General features: G+C 44.2%; 1 protein-coding gene across 1 annotated transcript in view; it reads right to left on the bottom strand.

Moving 5' to 3' along the window:
* TRAP1 (TNF receptor associated protein 1) overlaps positions 1 to 20,759 on the bottom strand; it is a 209,134-nt gene that overhangs the window by 119,091 nt on the left and 69,284 nt on the right. Inside the window, exons 7-11 of the mRNA XM_069210470.1 lie at positions 17,753 to 17,862; positions 16,753 to 16,826; positions 16,288 to 16,443; positions 15,834 to 15,954; positions 9,513 to 9,582 (exon numbers count right to left, since the gene is read on the bottom strand). Of these exons, the coding sequence (XP_069066571.1) occupies positions 9,513 to 9,582; positions 15,834 to 15,954; positions 16,288 to 16,443; positions 16,753 to 16,826; positions 17,753 to 17,862 (531 nt within the window). The remainder of the gene's footprint in view (positions 1 to 9,512; positions 9,583 to 15,833; positions 15,955 to 16,287; positions 16,444 to 16,752; positions 16,827 to 17,752; positions 17,863 to 20,759) is intronic.

Genomic DNA, 20,759 nt, shown 5'->3' with positions numbered 1-20,759 from the left:
CACTTTGAATTGGTAGTGTACTCCTTGGATTACAAACCTTAAGTATTTCCTGTGGGAAGGATGTATGGGTATATGGAAGTAAGCATCCTTGAGGTCTAATGTTGACATGTAGTCTTGTTGTTTGAGCAAGGGAATCACATCTTGAAGCGTCACCCTGTGGAAGTGATCTGATTTGATGTAAAGGTTTAGTGTTCTGAGATCTAAGATGGGTCTCAGTGTTTTGTCCTTTTTTGGTATTAGAAAATACACTTGGACTTCTGTTGTAATAGATCCAAGTGCTGTTTGGACATGTTGTGTGCTTTTGGAGGCACATTTGGTGGTAATTGTAGGAATTCTATGCAATAACCATGTTGGATAATGGCTAGGACCCACGAATCCGTAGTTATGTCTTCCCAATTTTTTTAATAATTTGTGAGTCTCCCCCCCCACTGGTGTTATGTGTTGGGGATTTGTGACATTGGAGTCACTGTTTAGTTTGTGGGGTTTTTGGGCTTTGGAATTTCCCTCTTGTTTTAGGAAACTGTCCACCCCTATATTGACCCTGAAAACCTCCTCTTTGGTATTGGCCCTGGTATGTGGGTCTGGTCTGTGAGGTTGAAGGTTCTGTGCTTTGGGCTCGAAACCCCCCTCTAAAGTGTGGCTTCCTAAAGGTCCCTCTGCTCTGTGGGGAGTAAAGCGCGCTGTAAGGAAATGCCTCCTTGGCATGGTTGCCCCCTGACTTTTTGCCTTTGCTGATGCTATGTTTACAATTGAAAGTGTGCTGAGGCCTGCTAACCAGGCCCCAGCACCAGTGTTCTTTCCCTAACCTGTACTTTTGTATCCACAATTGGCAGACCCTGGCATCCAGATAAGTCCCTTGTAACTGGTACTTCTAGTACCAAGGGCCCTGATGCCAAGGAAGGTCTCTAAGGGCTGCAGCATGTCTTATGCCACCCTGGAGACCTCTCACTCAGCACAGACACACTGCTTACCAGCTTGTGTGTGCTAGTGAGGACAAAACGAGTAAGTCGACATGGCACTCCCCTCAGGGTGCCATGCCAGCCTCTCACTGCCTATGCAGTATAGGTAAGACACCCCTCTAGCAGGCCTTACAGCCCTAAGGCAGGGTGCACTATACCATAGGTGAGGGTACCAGTGCATGAGCATGGTACCCCTACAGTGTCTAAACAAAACCTTAGACATTGTAAGTGCAGGGTAGCCATAAGAGTATATGGTCTGGGAGTCTGTCAAACACGAACTCCACAGCACCATAATGGCTACACTGAAAACTGGGAAGTTTGGTATCAAACTTCTCAGCACAATAAATGCACACTGATGCCAGTGTACATTTTATTGTAAAATACACCACAGAGGGCACCTTAGAGGTGCCCCCTGAAACTTAACCGACTGTCTGTGTAGGCTGACTAGTTCCAGCAGCCTGCCACACCAGAGACATGTTGCTGGCCCCATGGGGAGAGTGCCTTTGTCACTCTGAGGCCAGTAACAAAGCCTGCACTGGGTGGAGATGCTAACACCTCCCCCAGGCAGGAGCTGTGACACCTGGCGGTGAGCCTCAAAGGCTCACCCCTTTGTCACAGCCCAGCAGGGCACTCCAGCTTAGTGGAGTTGCCCGCCCCCTCCGGCCACGGCCCCCACTTTTGGCGGCAAGGCTGGAGGGAACAAAGAAAGCAACAAGGAGGAGTCACTGGCCAGTCAGGACAGCCCCTAAGGTGTCCTGAGCTGAGGTGACTCTAACTTTTAGAAATCCTCCATCTTGCAGACGGAGGATTCCCCCAATAGGGTTAGGATTGTGACCCCCTCCCCTTGGGAGGAGGCACAAAGAGGGTGTACCCACCCTCAGGGCTCGTAGCCATTGGCTACTAACCCCCCAGACCTAAACACGCCCTTAAAATTAGTATTTAAGGGCTACCCTGAACCCTAGAAAATTAGATTCCTGCAACAACAAGAAGAAGGACTGCCTAGCTGAAAACCCCTGCAGAGGAAGACCAGAAGACGACAACTGCCTTGGCTCCAGAAACTCACCGGCCTGTCTCCTGCCTTCCAAAGATCCTGCTCCAGCGACGCCTTCCAAAGGGACCAGCGACCTCGACATCCTCTGAGGACTGCCCCTGCTTCGAAAAGACAAGAAACTCCCGAGGACAGCGGACCTGCTCCAAGAAAAGCTGCAACTTTGTTTCCAGCAGCTTTAAAGAACCCTGCAAGCTCCCCGCAAGAAGCGTGAGACTTGCAACACTGCACCCGGCGACCCCGACTCGGCTGGTGGCGATCCAACACCTCAGGAGGGACCCCAGGACTACTCTAAGACTGTGAGTACAAAAACCTGTCCCCCCTGAGCCCCCACAGCGCCGCCTGCAGAGGGAATCCCGAGGCTTCCCCTGACCGCGACTCTTTGAATCCTAAGTCCCGACACCTGGGAGAGACCCTGCACCCGCAGCCCCCAGGACCTGAAGGACCGGACTTTCACTGGAGGAGTGACCCCCAGGAGTCCCTCTCCCTTGACCAAGTGGAGGTTTCCCCGAGGAACCCCCCCCTTGCCTGCCTGCAGCGCTGAAGAGATCCCTAGATCTCCCATTGACTTCCATTACAAACCCGACGCTTGTTTCTACACTGCACCCGGCCGCCCCCGCGCTGCTGAGGGTGAAATTTCTGTGTGGGCTTGTGTCCCCCCCCCGGTGCCCTACAAAACCCCCCCTGGTCTGCCCTCCGAAGACGTGTGTACTTACCTGCAAGCAGACCGGAACCGGGGCACCCCCTTCTCTCCATTCTAGCCTATGCGTTTTGGGCACCACTTTGAACTCTGCACCTGACCGGCCCTGAGCTGCTGGTGTGGTGACTTTGGGGTTGCTCTGAACCCCCAACGGTGGGCTACCTTGGACCAAGAACTAAGCCCTGTAAGTGTCTTACTTACCTGGTTAACCTAACAAATACTTACCTCCCCTAGGAACTGTGAAAATTGCACTAAGTGTCCACTTTTAAAACAGCTATTTGTCAATAACTTGAAAAGTATACATGCAATTTTTATGATTTAAAGTTCCTAAAGTACTTACCTGCAATACCTTTCGAATGAGATATTACATGTAGAATTTGAACCTGTGGTTCTTAAAATAAACTAAGAAAAGATATTTTTCTATAACAAAACCTATTGGCTGGATTTGTCTCTGAGTGTGTGTACCTCATTTATTGTCTATGTGTATGTACAACAAATGCTTAACACTACTCCTTGGATAAGCCTACTGCTCGACCACACTACCACAAAATAGAGCATTAGTATTATCTATTTTTTACCACTATTTTACCTCTAAGGGGAACCCTTGGACTCTGTGCATGCTATTCCTTACTTTGAAATAGCACATACAGAGCCAACTTCCTACACGCGCCCATGGCTTTGGCAGTGTCCGTATCTTTCTTTAGCTTTTCTGTAGCTGTATCCACCTCCGGCCCAAACAACTGTTGTCCATTAAAAGGCATATTAAGCACAGCCTGCTGGATCGCTGGCTTAAATCCGGAGGTGCATAGCCATGCGTGTCTCCGAATGGTGACCGCCGTGTTCACTGTTCTGGCAGCTGTGTCCACTGCGTCCATGGCCGATCGTATCTGGTTGTTGGAGATACTTTGGCCCTCCTCCACCACTTGTTGTGCACGCTTTTGAAACTCTTTGGGAAGATGTTCAATGAAATGCTGCATTTCGTCCCAATGAGCCCTGTCATATCTTGCCAATAAAGCTTGGGAATTGGCAATACGCCATTGATTGGCTGCTTGTGCTGCAACCCTTTTTCCTGCTGCCTCAAACTTTCGACTTTCTTTGTCGGGTGGTGGTGCATCCCCAGAAGTCTGTGAGTTTGCCCTTTTCCGGGCTGCCCCTACTACCACCGAGTCAGCTGTTAGTTGTTGCGTGATGTACACAGGGTCCGTAGGGGGAGGTTTGTATTTCTTCTCCACCCTAGGTGTGATGGCTCTGCCTTTGACGGGGTCTTGAAACACCTGTTTCGCGTGTTTTAACATGCCTGGTAACATAGGCAGACTCTGGTATTGGCTATGTGTTGATGACAGGGTATTGAATAAAAAGTCATCCTCTATAGGTTCTGCATGCAGTGCTACATTGTGAAAAGTAGCTGCTCTGGACACCACCTGCATGTAAGCAGTACTGTCTTCTGGTGGCGATGGTCTAGCCGGCTAGCAATCCGGACTATTGTCAGATACTGGTGCATCATATAGAGCCCATGCATCTGGGTCATCCTGGCTCATCCCTGTGTGCGTTGGTGATTGCATCATTGGGGGTGTTGCAATTCGTGGCAGTTGTGGTGAGTGCTGTGGCGAAAAACGTGGAGGAGTTTTTTCTTTAGCCACTTTTGCTTTTGGCTGTTTTTCTGTTTCTTGGAAAGCGAGTTTCCGTTTCATTTTAATTGGGGGAAGAGTTCTTATTTTCCCTGTGTCCTTCTGAATATGGAGCCTTCTTTGTGTATAGTCTGTCTCTCCCATCTCTAATTCTTGTCCAAATTTATGGCCTTGTAGTTGTGATGAAAGGCCTTGTTCTTCTGAATAGGAGCTCTGTTTCGGCTCCGAGGCTGGGTGTTTCAGCACCGGAACCTTTTCCGCAGTCTTTTCGTCTCCAAAGCCACCTTTTTCGGTTTCAGGGTGCCGATATCTCGGTGCCGAGTTTGGTCGGAGCCAGTATCTCGGTGCAGAGTATACTCTGTGCCGGTATCTCGACCGGAGTCGGATGTCTTCGACACGTGTGTGCCCTTTTTCGGTGCCGATGGTTGGTCACCGTGCTTACGGGTTAAGCCATGGCCTGCCAGCGGTGGCGTCCCCTGGGCTTTCATTATCTTTGTGTGAGTTTTGGCCGGGGCAGTTTTACTCACGGGTTGTTGCCTCGCCGGCTGCTCACTTTCGGCCTCATCCGAATCAGGAATGGAGAAAGTCTCCTCTTCTTCGACGTCGTGGTGTCCTGCCGGCGTCGACGCCATTTCAAGCCTTCGAGCTCTCCGGTCCTGTAGCGTCTTCTTCAATCGAAATGCCCGACAGGCCTCGCAGGTATCCTCTTTGTGTTCGGGGGACAAACACAAATTACAGACCAAATGCTGGTCTGTATAAGGATACTTATTGTGGCATTCGGGGCAGAAGCGGAATGGGGTCCGTTCCATGGGCCTAGAAGACGCACGCGGTCGGGCTGACGAGGCCCCGCCGGGGAGTGGAAGCCCCAAGGGCTACCAGAGCTCTTCTTTTCTTCAGTGTCGATCTGCTATTACGAACCCGATACCGAACGCAAACAATACCGTCGAATTTTCCAAGATTTAACTAACTTTCCGAACCGAAACACGGAGCGAAGAGGAACACGTCCGAACCCAATGGCGGAAAGAAAACAATCTAAGATGGAGTCGACGCCCATGCGCAATGAAGCCGAAAGGGGAGGAGTCCCTCGATCTCGTGACTCGAAAAGACTTCTTCGAAGAAAAACAACTTGTAACACTCCGAGCCCAACACTAGATGGCAGGATAATGCACAGCATGTGTATCTGGAGCTACACATGCCATCGAACATATTATATATATATACATATACATACATACATACAGTTAAACGTTTTGGTTTTAAAATATTATTGTATGCAGATGATCCCCAAAATATATCCCAGATAAGATGAGTGATAATTTAATCGGTCCATTAATTGATTTTTGGCACAGAAACACCGGGTGAGCCACAACTTGCTTAGACTTAACCCACCAAAATCAGAGGGGATCACTTTTGGGAATATCAGTCCTGGGTCTCCATCCTTGTGGCTGCAGAAGCTTAGCAGCCCACCTGTTGCTGCAGAGAAGAGCAAACACCTTGACTTTCTGATTTCTCTACATGTGTTCTGCAATTGAGTTTACCCTGTAAAATCTTTTCATTCATCCCAAAGACAGAAAAGCTACTGTGGATAATGTTGCAATGAATTCACAATTACAGTATGCAAATTAATGTTACTTGGTATGGCAGTAAGGCATATTATTAAGCTTCAAAAGTGCAAAACGTTGTAGTTATAGCAATTTTCAAGCTGGGTAAAAGTGATACTGTTCCAGGAACGTGAAGAGCTCTTCACTAGCTTCCAGCGGAGAAACACAAAGTTTAAAAAGGATTACGTATTGGTGAAGAACAATTCTTTGCCCAAAAAAAACAAAAAAACAAAACAAAAGCAAGGCACTAGAAATCTGAGGTCAGACAGTGTACATCTGTTATATGTCTCCAAAGTAAAATGTACAAAACCTGGCTGCAGAGCTTTTTCTCTGTTGGCACCACAACTGTGGAATACAGTTCCAATATCTATTCAGACCAGAAAGGCATTGAAAACCTACTTATTCAGATAACCTATGGCAGCGAAGATATGGGGATCTCTCTTTGCTTCAATATGACTGCCATGATGCCTGAAAGCCTACATTTGTGTTTTACCGGTATCTAGTCATCACCATCTCCCTACTACAATGTTGATATGTGTAAAGAAATGGCTCCCTGTTGCAGTTACCCCCCACTTTTTGCCTGATACTGATGCTGACTTGACTGAGAAGTGTGCTGGGACCCTGCTAACCAGGCCCCAGCACCAGTGTTCTTTCACCTAAAATGTACCATTGTTTCCACAATTGGCACAACCCTGGCACCTAGGTAAGTCCCTTGTAACTGGTACCCCTGGTACCAAGGGCCCTGATGCCAGGGAAGGTCTCTAAGGGCTGCAGCATGTCTTATGCCACCCTAGGGACCCCTCACTCAGCACAGACACAATGCTTGCCAGCTTGTGTGTGCTGATGGGGAGAAAATGACTAAGTCGACATGGCACTCCCCTCAGGGTGCCATGCCAACCTCCCACTGCCTGTGGCATAGGTAAGTCACCCCTTTAGTAGGCCTTACAGCCCTAAGGCAGGGTGCACTATACCACAGGTGAGGGCATATGTGCATGAGCACTATGCCCCTACAGTGTCTAAGCAAAACCTTAGACATTGTAAGTGCAGGGTAGCCATAAGAGTATATGGGCTGGGAGTCTGTCAAAAACGAACTCCACAGCTCCATAATGGCTACACTGAATACTGGGAAGTTTGGTATCAAACTTCTCAGAATAATAAACCCACACTGATGCCAGTGTTGGATTTATTAAAAAATGCACACAGAGGGCATCTTAGAGATACCCCCTGTATTTTACCCAATTGTTCAGTGCAGGACTGACTGGTCTGTGCCAGTCTGCTGCTGAGAGACGAGTGTCTGACCTCATGCGGTGAGAGCCTTTGTGCTCTCTGAGGACAGAAACAAAGCCTGCTCTGGGTGGAGGTGCTTCACACCTCCCCCCTGCAGGAACTGTAACACCTAGCAGTGAGCTTCAAAGGCTCAAGCTTCGTGTTACAATGCCCCAGGGCACTCCAGCTAGTGGAGATGCCCGCCCCCTGGACACAGCCCCCACTTTTGGCGGCAAGTCCAGGAGAGATAATGAGAAAAACAAGGAGGAGTCACTGGCCAGTCAGGACAGCCCCTAAGATGCCCTGAGCTGAGGTGACTCTGACTTTTAGAAATCCTCCATCTTGTAGAAGGAGGATTCCCCCAATAGGGATAGGAATGTGACCCCCTCCCCTTGGGAGGAGGCACAAAGAGGGTGTACCCACCCTCGGGCTAGTAGCCATTGGCTACTAACCCCCCAGACCTAAACACGCCCTTAAATTTAGTATTTAAGGGCTTCCCTGAACCTAAGAATTTAGATTCCTGAAACTACAAGAAGAAGAAGACTGCCGAGCTGACAAACCCCTGCAGAGGAAGAACAGAAGACACCAACTGCTTTGGCCCCAGTCCTACCGGCCTGTCTCCTGCCTTCCAAAGAACCCTGCTCCAGCGACGCTTTCCAAGGGACCAGCGACCTCTGAATCCTCTGAGGACTGCCCTGCTTCAAGAAAGACAAGAAACTCCCGAGGACAGCGGCACTGCTCCAAAAGAACTGCAACTTTGTTTCAAAGGAGCAGATTTAAAGACCCCTGCAACTCCCCGCAAGACGCGTGAGACTTGCAAAATTGCACCCGGCAACCCCGACTCGACTGGTGGAGAACCAACACCTCAGGGAGGACCCTCCGGCGACTCCGAGACCGTGAGTACCCAAAGTTGTCCCCCCTGAGCCCCCACAGCGACGCCTGCAGAGGGAATCCCGAGGCTCCCCCTGACCGCGACTGCCTGAACTCCATTTCCCGACAGCTGGAAAAGACCCTGCACCCGCAGCCTCCAGCACCTAAAGGAACGGAACTCCTGTGCAGGAGTGACCCCCAGGAGGCCCTCTCCCTTGCCCAGGTGGTGGCTACCCCGAGGAGCCCCCCCCTTGCCTGCCTGCGACGCTGAAGAGATCCCTTGATCTCTCATTGAAAACCATTGAAAACCCGACGCGTGTTTGCACACTGCACCCGGCCGCCCCCGCGCTGCTGAGGGTGTACTTTTTGTGCTGACTTGTGTCCCCCCCGGTGCCCTACAAAACCCCCTTGTCTGCCCTCCGAAGATGCGGGTACTTACCTGCTGGCAGACCGGAACCGGGGCACCCCCTTCTCTCCATTGCAGCCTGTGTGTTTTGGGCACCTCTTTGACCTCTGCACCTGACCGGCCCTGAGCTGCTGGTGTGGTAACTTTGGGGTTGCTCTGAACCCCCAACGGTGGGCTACCTTGGACCCAAACCTGAGACTTGTAAGCGATTTACTTACCTGACAAAACTAACAAAAACTTACCTCCCCCAGGAACTGTGAAAATTGCACTGTGTCCACTTTTAAAACAGCTTATTGTGTTTTATGTAAAAAGTATACATGCTAATGTAATGATTCAAAGTTCCTAAAGTACTTACCTGCAATACCTTTCAAATGAGATATTACATGTAGAATTTGAACCTGTGGTTCTTAAAATAAACTAAGAAAAGATACCTTTCTATAACAAAACCTATTGGCTGGATTTGTCTCTGAGTGTGTGTTCCTCATTTATTGCCTGTGTGTATGTACAACAAATGCTTAACACTACTCCTTTGATAAGCCTACTGCTCGACCACACTACCACAAAATAGAGCATTAGTATTATCTCTTTTTGCCACTATCTTACCTCTAAGGGGAACCCTTGGACTCTGTGCATACTATTCCTTACTTTGAAATAGTGCCTACAGAGCCAACTTCCTACAATATGCTATTAAGCCAAAATCACAACTTGTCTCAATGCCAGTGTCTGCTACTGAATGCCTCTACCTCACATTACCTTATTGCCATCATAACGATACATTGTGTGCCAACAACCTTTATTGCCTGGAACCATACATTTCAAGACCACACTACTAATCAATTTTCTCAACAGAGTCTAGCAGCATACAATATTCCTGATGTGACATGCAGTCCCCCATAAAGCACCTGCATGACATCATACCAGGACTGCCTATAATGATGGCCTCTACCACCATACCACTATCTCCATCTCCTTTCCATCTTTGATCTTCCTCACACAATCCAGTGATATTCCTATTAGCTGTTGATTCCACTCACCTGATCAATGTGCTCTCCTGAAGTAACTCCCTGCTAAGATTCAGGGGGATGTCTTCACTGTCCACAACACCTTTAAAACAACAAATAAATATATTTTAATATTTTGGCTTATTTTACACTTTTGTTTCAAGGAAAATGTTTCAGATACAGCCTCCAAAGATTTTGGCTTGTCCTTATCCCCAAATTCCATCCTTTTGTCTTGTCTAAAGACTGATTGAATGTGCAAAATTAATAGTCCTTAGAGTCTATAGCAGTACCCAAGATTAGGTAAGGCAAAAATGGTGGAGATTGATTTACCTTAAACCAATTCAAAATGTTATCAAAATCTACTTCGGCTATCATGGATAATGTAATTATGAATTCACCTTTGAACGAAAGGCACAAGCAGATGTTATCAATATGTTATTTATCTATTGTATGACATAAGAACATCTCTTTTAGTGTGTTCAGTCTTTTCCAATTTAATTTCTTGTCTATTAACTAAGAATTGAATTCCGTTTTTTTTTCTAAGATGGCTGATGCCCTGAAATATTATGGCTATTACAAAACAACTGTTTCAACCAAGTCTCTCACTTATGGGCAGCAGCTGATGGACTTTCTCTCTTTGGGTCGGATGAAAAGAAAAGGGGAATGGGCAGGGTCCTCTCCGTTTCCAAGATTTAAAAGGAGGTTGGAAGTAGAAGAACACCACAAACTATGAAAGGCTAACTCTTTTCTATGTGCACACAAGACTGGATCTTTTTGTAACCAGTTAAACATGAGGCTAGGACTGGTGGGAACCCCACAACACTCACTGGTGACTGCTATCACTGCAGGTTTCAGACTGAAACAGATTACTACTACATAGGGTTTACTGCACCAGAAGAATGTTACAGAGAATAGAGAGGATAAATACAGATCTTTGATTTGGGGGCTGTAGCCAACCTGTTTTTTTAAATAAAGTATGCCTCTGCTCTAAGCAGGGAAGACGTTTGAGACTAGGGTTGGTGGCTGTCCCAGTGCAATACTAGAGACCACTCCTCTTACATGATGGGAACATGAAAAATAAAACCATTAGCACAGTAAACACGGATGCTTAGTGACAGGGGCTAATAACAGCACAACGTGGCTCTGCCTTACTCAGGTGACGCACTGACATTTTGAATTATATGAAATGATGTTTTGCATATTGATTAGTGTATGTTAGCTGAAAGGTATGTCTAAAAAGTTCAGACTGCTCAAAGAAACAGGAAAATATTTGGGATCACTGGTGCAGCTATGGACATTTGTCATTAGAAATGAAACAGGAGAACAGTCCGGATTTATTAAGGAAACCCTAAGGAAGAGAAAATGCTTTCAGCAAGCCATGGGAGAAAGCACCTGACCTGGAAAGGGCTTTGTGTGGGAGAATACGTGCCCTACTCAAAAGACTGTCATAATTAAGGAAAAGTATCTTTGGAGAACTGAGTGTAAATGTCATTGAGGAACATGCATTTAAAAAAATATATTGTGTACAGGGATTAAAACAATAAAAAGTTTTAAAGAAATCTATTAAGTTAGAGGCAGAACATGCAGGCTATTAAGTCTTCCAGCCCAGCTTGAACATTATGCTGTCCAACATAACGTACTGTGGGATTCAGGCTAAAGAGAAAGGTGTTATTACAGTTGCTAAGATATGCTAAAGAAGAAAAAAGATTTGCATTTGTCTGTCAGGATCCATTTTTAGAAGTGTATTAAGTGACTTCATGTGCAACACGGCTACGAAACAATATTTACAACATGAACAATGATAAGGAAACTCTTTGGACTATGGGAGTGATGCATAAAAGCAGCCGCAGAACAGAGCCCAGATGGAAAGCAACCAAGTTCTCAAAGTATATGGCCATGGAGATATCAGCAGTACTAAGTCAAATTTATTTATTTTTCCTACATTTACATGTGCACAAGCAGACAGGCACCATGATTCTGTCTGCAGACCAGGCACCTCAGTGACACTATTTTGTCAAACATAGGTGTAGTGGAGAGAAGCCACTTAGCAGACCAGTGCAAAACCCATCAAATACTTAAAGGTAGTCTAGAGGCATGGCTTGCAATGGATAATGGTACTTACTGCCTCTACTACAGATGTGCCTCCACAGGAAGTTCAGTTATGGGAAGGATAGGTTTTGGAAAAAAAGGAAGAGTTACATTTCCTGGGGAACCACAATATAAAAAACCAGCTTAGATAAAATGGTGGGCATGTGCAGGGTTGTCTATGAGAGAAAGAGTGGTTGGGAGAATTTTTTTGTTTTTTTAATAAGTCAACTGATTTGTGAAAAAAAAAAAAGTTACTTTGATTTTCAATACATTATCTACAAATAATGCTCAAATAAAACATTTGCTATTTCAGAGTGAACACTTCTTGCAAAGATATTGAAAAATAAGTGTTAAGGATTTTTTATTTATTTATTTTTTACAGAACTTAAATATGAACAGGAAGTCATATACAAAGAAAAATAGCAAATGTAGGAGTCTCGCCTCGAAGTTCAGTTTGACTGTTCCCATAAGGAGCATAGTCAGTTCTGATTTAAGGCAGGACTCTGTTTACAGTTGCATGGTTGTTGAAAAATTACGGAGTGGAATACGTCCCTGAGCAATCTCCAGTGGCTGAGATTAATTGAATATTTTCATCCATCTCTTTGTGATTCTATTGTAATTTACCACTAATGTTCTGTAAATTCTCAAATGGTTTCCACCTTGCGCACCTGTGCTGAAGGCTGTGGATTGGTATTAGTGACCATACAGAAGGGGATGCGTTATGATGGCTATGTTCTCTATTTTGAAATCAGCAGCACTTAGGGGCTCATTACGAGATTGGCGGTCGGATGAGCTGACTGCCAAACTTGCACGGACAAGGCAGAGGTCAACCCACCTGCCTCACCCCCGCTGTATTACAATGTTTCCACTGAGCTGACCAGTGGGAACATCATATGAAGACGTTCACATGGGTCAGCCCGCCAGGAACAGTGCTATGGTATTGGTCTTGGCTCACTTAAGGGAGCAGAGGCCAATATCGTAGCACACCGGCACCACCGGAATGCATACTGTCCCCAAAGCAGACCGTGTGCATTCCAAGGGTGATGGGCGGGGGGGGCCTGCACTGCTCATGCCATGGGCAGTGCAGGGCCCCCCCTGTGGATCCCTGCACTGTTTTTCTGCCAGCCTTTTCATGGTGGTGCCCCCACCATGAAAAGGCTGGTGGAAACTGAACCCATGAACAGCTGACCACGACTCCGACCGCCATCAGTGTCTGGAACCATGTTCCTGGTGGCCATGGAGGTCCCCTGGCGGTCCGAATGTGGCAATCCGACAGCCTGGAGTGCAGCGGTCTGACCACAACCACGAGCCCGGCGCTCCTTGGACCACCAGACTCATAATGAGCCCCTTAGTGACAATTTTAGTTTCACAACTTTATTTTGTGAACCATGACATATCACTTTACAAACCTGTGCCTCTGTCTAAAAAGAAATGATAACATAATGATTCTAAGCTCCTATAACTGTCAGCCTTAGCATACGAGAAGCTACCTGCAGCTACGATCTTCTATTGAAATTATGCATAATCTGGTGAAACAAAGGTCTGTTGACTGCAATCACTTCATTCAGCATAGCAGCTTTGCAGTACATCTCTATAAACCAGAGAACCTTCACAAAAACTTTGAAAGGTTGACAGTTATGTGACAAGCTGTAGCACAAATGAGTGAGGTAAGGGGCATAATGCACATGATTCACAGGACACACGTCTACAGATACCCTTATTAGACACACCAGTTTGCATTTTAAACCTACTTTTAATTACATAATTACAATTTTCCATCTGTGAGTCTCCAAAGTATCTGTTCGGTCAAATGCATTTCAATTGAAATTTCAAATAGAAGCATCAGGGGTGTGGAATTCCTATAGCCCAATGCCCAGGACGTATTGTTTGGGGTCAAGAACAGGTTTTCAGGTTTATTTTATCATAGGAGCACATAGGCCCAACCCCCTGTAGCACGAACCCTTTGGATGCCAATTTACAGTACCACATTACTGAGCAGGGAAAGGAATGTTCTGCGGTTGAGGTCATATTTGTGTCTATATATTGATGCTGCTCGAACTTGTATTTATGGTTGATTAACACCAAGCTTTTATTATTAGGGTGAGCGTTCTAAATATATGCTGTAAGCTCAGACTGTACTACTAACCGTGGTTCCAGCAAAAAAATGTGTAAACACGTTTACATGTTTAAAAATATGAGGTGATGCGTAATGCCCCCAGAATGCTCTCTGATTAAATGCAAATATTTGCAGAAGCTTGAAAGAAATATTGATGATTTTTTGCTTTCAAAATAAAATGTTCACAAAAAAAAAAAAAAAAAAAAAAAAAGAATAAAAAGGTTTTGCTATACTACTGTGAAATTTTAGGAACCATTTCTTTGAAGCATCATATAGTAAAATGTCTTGATGGATGCTAGTATTTCCCAAAAATATTCATAATGGAAAGTCAGTGTAACCAGTTTCATCAAGACTATAGAAAACATGAATATAAACAAGCACTGGCAAAGCCAAAAGGTCGGACATTGGTGGTCAGTCTTTTGGTTTTATCAATGTGTGTCTTGTTTCGACATGGCTTTTCTAAAACTTTATTGTTGTGAGGGCTCTTGGGCCACAAATATTAGTAAAAAGCAAAATAATTTTTTGTTCCCAAAAAGCACACATTGCTTCAGTAGTTCTTGGCACTGAACAAAACTACTTTGTGTGCCGATATGCTCCTTGTGAAAGAGCAGATTGTGATAATTGTAATGTAATGTAACATGGATTTGTACAGCACAGAACTTGTCACCCTTAAGGGTATCCAGGTGATGAGTAGAAGCAGGTTCTGCAAATAGGATCAGTCACAGTGAAGCCAGCCGATCGATCGATAGATAGATAGATAGAATTTTAATAAAACAAAAGGTCTTGGTTAACGTCAGACCTAATTAGGAGCCAATTCTTAAAGAAAGTCACAAAAGTGCACCCACTGTATAGGTCTTTGCATTAGTGCAGATTTGCTTATTTCATGAATTCACAAGAATTTACAGAAGTAGACCAGGAAACCGTACTCCTAGAAAATAATTTTTTACTGTACTTTAGCACCAGCAAATCTGCGGGTGTAGATTTCCTCATACAAAAATCTGTTGAGCGTTTACAAGTTCACTTTCTCTTTAACCACTTTTTCCCCCCAACCCTGGAAGAAGTTTTACTTCTGACTCTTGTCAGGAGTAAATTTCAAATTTTCTCAGCATGGGAAATGAGTAGAGAAGAGCTGGAGAAACTCTTTAAACATGCATGTTAGTAGATTTACACAGACTCCAAAGGGCATTCCAACCCTGGAACTATTGCTTAGCGCTACCTCCAGCCCCAGTATGAAGATCTGCGGAAAGGTGGCAAATTAAGGAAGTTGCTAGTGATCAAGCCCTATTAGCCCTGGAATAACCAGAAAGGGTATTATCAGAGCGCTTATATAATGATATTACTGTCATAAGCTCTTACTGCGCTACATGGCACCAAAAGGACAAGTAGAATTTTTTTTACAGGTCAAGTAGATTTATGAAGCAACCTGTCCCATGGACAAGTAGATATTGTATTAAATTCCACAACTCTGAAGCATCAAGAAAATATAGGATGGTTGGGAGCTATGCAGCAGGAATTGACACAATTGTGGAGGTCTGAGAGTGAGAGATGTTGGCTTTTCCTGTGCTTGTTCAGAAAGATGTTGTGTAGTGTCTGACAGTAGAATTATCGGAAGAGACGTAATGCAAATAGCAAGGATTATAGATGGTGTATGATGCATCACTCCCCCATCAGAAAGGGAGTTTCATTTCAGAGAAACAAGACCAATTAACACAGAATTGTGACTGCTTTATGAGAAAGGGTTCTTCAGGGCAGTCTTTCTCAGTATGTACTCAGACAATCAGTAGCTCCCTAACCTGCAAACTATTTTTCATTCCGCCTTCAAGGTAGATTTAAATAGCACAATGATTGAGCATAATTTCCATATGGTGACTTTTTAACAATTCACTCCTCTGGAGGATACCTTGGTCATACATACAATGTCTAGTATCCTCTGACTGCATTGATAGATGCTAATAATTATTCCCAAAAGGCAAAATGCATATATTCAGAATTAGCTCAGTCAACATATAACCTGTCCTATTTATCTATGTTTACTATATAAGACGCCCTGAAGTCCTCTTGGATTGGTCCGTGCTAAAAGAACTACTGAACAAAACAAAACATTCTCCAAGGTGTAAGGTGGGATTATGAACCTATTCCTTACAACTTACCACGTAGAAACCGGAGCCACTTAGGCAGGATATCTGTGGCCTTGGTCTGGATCAGGACCTTGCGACTGTAAAGAGCAACGCTGGCTCCCAGCTCCCGACTGACATCAAACATAGATGGTTTCTGTGAAACAGAGAATGAAGTGAGCCGATTAAAGAACTCAGTTGTGAAGACGCAGTGGGCACATGAGTAAACCCTCCATTTTAAATGCAGATCACTGCAATACATTGTAAGACAAGTAATTTGCACAAAGCTAAATAGAGAATGTGGGGCATTTTGTTTCAACTATTGTAAAATGCTGTCAAGAACGTCCCATGGAAGCAAGATAAACAGCAGAAAGAAAAATCAGCCACAGAAAGGAAAGTTTTGTAAACAAACCACAGTATGCAAAAAAAAACTAAGAGAGAGAGTCTCCTAAGGAGAGAATTGAGAGCACGCAGAAGGAGCAGACCTCACCATTTCTGGGACGTAGAATATGCTGCGGATGTTGAGAGGTGCATCAGTCTTGTAATGCAAGGTGTAACGTGGCTTGTCGTAGGCCTGAGCGATAAAACGATAGAACTCTTCATGCTGCCACTCACCAATGTCTTTACTGTCCATCATCCAGAGTGCCTACAACGGCAAACAATGAAAATTACTACAGTGAATAAGTATTGAATAAAATGAGGCTATGAGCTTTCCAATCCAAACACAATTTCAGACGACTAAAGAGCAGCTCTGCGTCTTTTGCAATACACCCTTTAGCTCAGCTTTAGATAGTCACCTACCTATAGTTGCCTCTTTCAAAACCCTTATTCTTGAACTTTGTAACTATGTTATACAAACAGAATTATATCTACACACAAGCTCTCCACGCTCCCGTTAAGACACTCATGAAACACAACCACCTGTTTTTCTATGTGTTGTGGACTTGTTTCTCACCTGCAAAGTGTTTATGCGGCGGCCATTAAGGTAGAGGGGGAAACTGATGAAATTGCTGTACTTTGTTACCACATCTGACAAAAAAATAAGTGAAATTAAGTTAACATTCCATCTATATATTGCTTTTGCAAAACTTGTGTGTTTTTCTGAACACTGATGAAGACAGATGATTCGGTGAGTCGTATAGGCAGGCACTGCAAACAAAATGTTCTTGACATTACTGGGCCTTATTCAATAAATATCTTTTTTTATTTCTATATTTGCTTTTATCTGTTTTATTACTTTTATTTAAATATTGAATTTAAGCTGTAAATAACTGTACTTTTTATGTGGGTTCTATGAGGCTTCACCCCGAAATAAATGTATTTTGATGATGACTAACATTCCACTTTATGATTGATCTAATTAGAGATGCTTTCTCAATTTAATTCAAGAGGGTAAATTATGTGCAAAATGATGTAAATATTTCATACTGCACTGGCTGTGCTAGTAAATATTTTAAGGTCAGAGACAATAATTTGCATAACATGATGGAAGGTTCTGGTTTTTTTCTTTCAAAAAGAGAGACACCCTTGGAAATTAAAAAACTGACACATGTGCCTCTTTTTCTTTTAATCATTTCAAGGTCTACAGAATAGAAACCAGTCCGAAAAAAAGTGTTAAAATCCCAAAATGTTTTGTTGAAAGAGAACATCTCGCTCTGCAGGTCACCACCACCTTCCCAACCTACACTATCTGTGAATTTTCTGCACACGGATTCCCACATTTTGAATCAGGATTAGGTCAAGTGCACGAATGCAAATGATCTTTTGGCTCTGTTACAAGCAGAGAGAAAAGCAGCATAGAGGAAATACTTAAGAGATAACACAAGTTTTAAGAGATTCCCTAATCGGTAAGTGACTGGAAATCCTTTCATGACTGATAGGCAGGTTTTTCAAGAGTAAGGGGGCTCTACTTCTAGATTATGATAAGGCTCTTTCCACAATCAGATACAGCTCACCTTTTACTCGATCCTCAGTGGCAAACTCGCGGCAATCCTCCTTCAGGTGGATGATGATTTTGGTCCCTGTTCTCACGCCTGCAGCTTCAGCTACTTCAAAGACTCCAGAGCTAACGTGAAGGCACATAAGTATTTTTTATGAAGTCATCCTCACACTTTATGTCGGTGTGTTTATTTAAATTTTGAACAGTAATATTTCTTCATGTCTACTTTTAGATGAAGGTGGACTATTCTAATTTGGAAACATGAACGTTTTTTTTTTTTTTTAAGATTATTTTGATGTAGGCAGAGTAGTTAACATTTGGGTAGCCATATAATTGACAAATACAAAAATATTATTTTATTTTACAAGAAATACATTCTAGAACATGTTACACCTGTTATTTCACCTGCACATGAACCATATTACATTACAATTGCCTCCTTCTCTCTCATCTTTCCACTTTCTGTACTGCACTTGCAAGTGGCCAAAAGGCACATAGGCAGTATACAACCAACATGACAAGTCTTAAAAAAAAGTCAATCGCGTCTAAGAAGTTTACCAGTTCCTGCATCCAAACAGGGGCCACACTTTATGCAGTTATGGGCAGTGAACCTCCAAACATTTGTTTAGTGAATTTTGATGCCAAGTCTGCTGATTTCCTTAAATAGTTGAAGGGTTTCATTCGTTTTCTGCCTGAGCTCGGATATATCTTAAATTCGTAATGTGGTGAAGCAGTGCCTGAGAGCTGCATTTCACGACATGGCACTCTCATGCACCATGATATTGGCTAGACTCTGGCGTGACTGGCCCCCGAGAAACAACAATATCCGCGAGATTGAGGCACATAAAGCTTAACTATCTCCAGACCACCTACTTCACCCTGCTCCAGCTTTGGTGTGCTGGTGAGTACCCGACTACGGAATGCCCCCGATGTCCCTGCCCTAGGGCCAACTTAGACCATATGGTCTAGAGGTGCCCCCCCATTGCATCCTACTGGCAACACATCATGATTACCCTCACTTGAATACTGGTAACTCCCACCAGTCTTACACCCACACAGGAGTATTAGATGAGGTGTGGAATAGCCAGGGGGGGAAGAGCTTTGACTGGACTGGCATATATTGTGGCCAAATGGGATATAGCACAAAAGTGGAGATCAGACACAGCCTCCTTAAATAGCGCAGAGAAATGGACTTGTGTGCACAGATGGAGAAACCCATATATACAGCAAGGGGCTGTCCAAAGAAACACTCCCAGATATGGGGCAAATGGATGGACTACTATGGCTTTGGCCCTTACTTCACTTGAAGCTGATCTATATGCGCTGAAGGCTGCGGGTGGGAAGTTTTGTCCTACATACTGGCTGTGATGTACGTTATTAAAACTTAAATACAATTGTTTTTCAAAAAATGGAGAATAATAGATATGACAGGGACAGTATAATTAAACTAAAGAATGAGCATTTTGTTCATTATTTATATTGTTCAGTTAGTACTGGCTAGAGAAAGCAGCATGTAAGTGGTTTCAATAACTTATGCCTCTCCTTGTGTGAGGGGACAGCTCAAGACATCTGTTTGAAAAACTCCTGAGTCAACTATATCGTTCCCCAAGATTTACCACCTCTCAACATAATTGTTGACTCTACATTACCGTTTGTGGCATTATTTACTGTTGTTTCATTTGCAGATCAGCCTCATTACCTCTCCTGTCAAAGTTGCGCCATGCTCAGTTCAATAATAATCTCAAACGGTACAGTTCTATAGGTTTTCTAACCCCTTTTCTATCTCAATATTTCACTCATATTTATCGGTTATATGTAAATCACCCAAACACTGTAGCACATAGGTTCTGCCCACTTAGTCCAGAAGGATTTTTCAACTAGAACCACCTGGTTTTTGGACTTTTATTGTGGGTGAGTCTCACTACCTGAATGTCACTCACTTTAAATTCACAGTAATCGAACTGAGTGTTTTTACCTCGAGTGTCCACCTTTTAAGGTAAGGTCACTGTAGTGCAGCTAGAGTAAAAGGCACTGGGCTGCATACACTTGATCACGTGTGCACATGCATACGGCCTGCACGAATGAAACTACCATCTTGCACAGCCAGGTAACTGCGCACACACAGCCTGGTGCAGAAGGGAATCTACAAGGATTGGTGCTGACTTGGGGTAGGTCTTACACTATTAGAGGGCATTCATAGATAGGTCAGCAGGGTTTACTGGAAAATATGTAGTGCTTTCACTGTATTATTATGCATATAGGTGAAATCTGCCTTGAATTGCAATTTAGCTCCACTACGGCCTACCCCAAGGAGGGGCAGGGGCACACCCAAAAGGAGTGTTTTGGCTGGCTACAGGGGTGCAGCAGCCTCCATAGGTCATTGTAAAAAGTTAAGCCTAAGCCTCCTGGGGCCAGTGCACATGAGTCCACGAGAGACATGTCGACTTCTCAAAGCACTCTGAGCTGAAGCATTATGCTCTCAGGCTCTGGAGTGCAGAGACCCCTTAAGGTGGGTTGTATGGCTGCATCCAGAGGCCCCAAGAAAACGTATTGTAAGTTTATATCATGGGGACATCTGGGAATTGTTAAAAGTAAAAGTAGAGGTAAGGAGGACTATTGGTGGCCTGGAATGGATTGAGAAATTGAAAGGGTGGTATAAGAATGTGTAGTTTGTAATAGTGCAGACAAGTCACAAATGTTATGCAAACCTCCTTTAGCTCCATTTCCTTTTCCGGAAATGGCTTGGGAGGTGATCGGATTAGACATCATGGTTCCAGTTACTAATGAAGATAGTTCCAACCTATTTTGTGTTGGTTTAAGTGGCCCAAAATTCAAGTTGTGGACAAGGCGGATACTCAGTCAATAGAAAGATTCATGGATGAACTATTCCAAAGGGAAGGTCTACCTAGAAAAATCATTACGGATAATCGGGTGCAGTTTAAGGCTGATGGAGTCAAGGAGTTCTTACACAGAAATGGTGTGGAACATAAAATGACTTTGTTGTATCATCCAGAGGGTAATGG

Source organism: Pleurodeles waltl, chromosome 10, assembly GCF_031143425.1.
Source record: "Pleurodeles waltl isolate 20211129_DDA chromosome 10, aPleWal1.hap1.20221129, whole genome shotgun sequence".
NCBI lineage: Eukaryota > Metazoa > Chordata > Amphibia > Caudata > Salamandridae > Pleurodeles > Pleurodeles waltl.
This window is presented reverse-complemented; position numbering and strand designations above follow the sequence as displayed.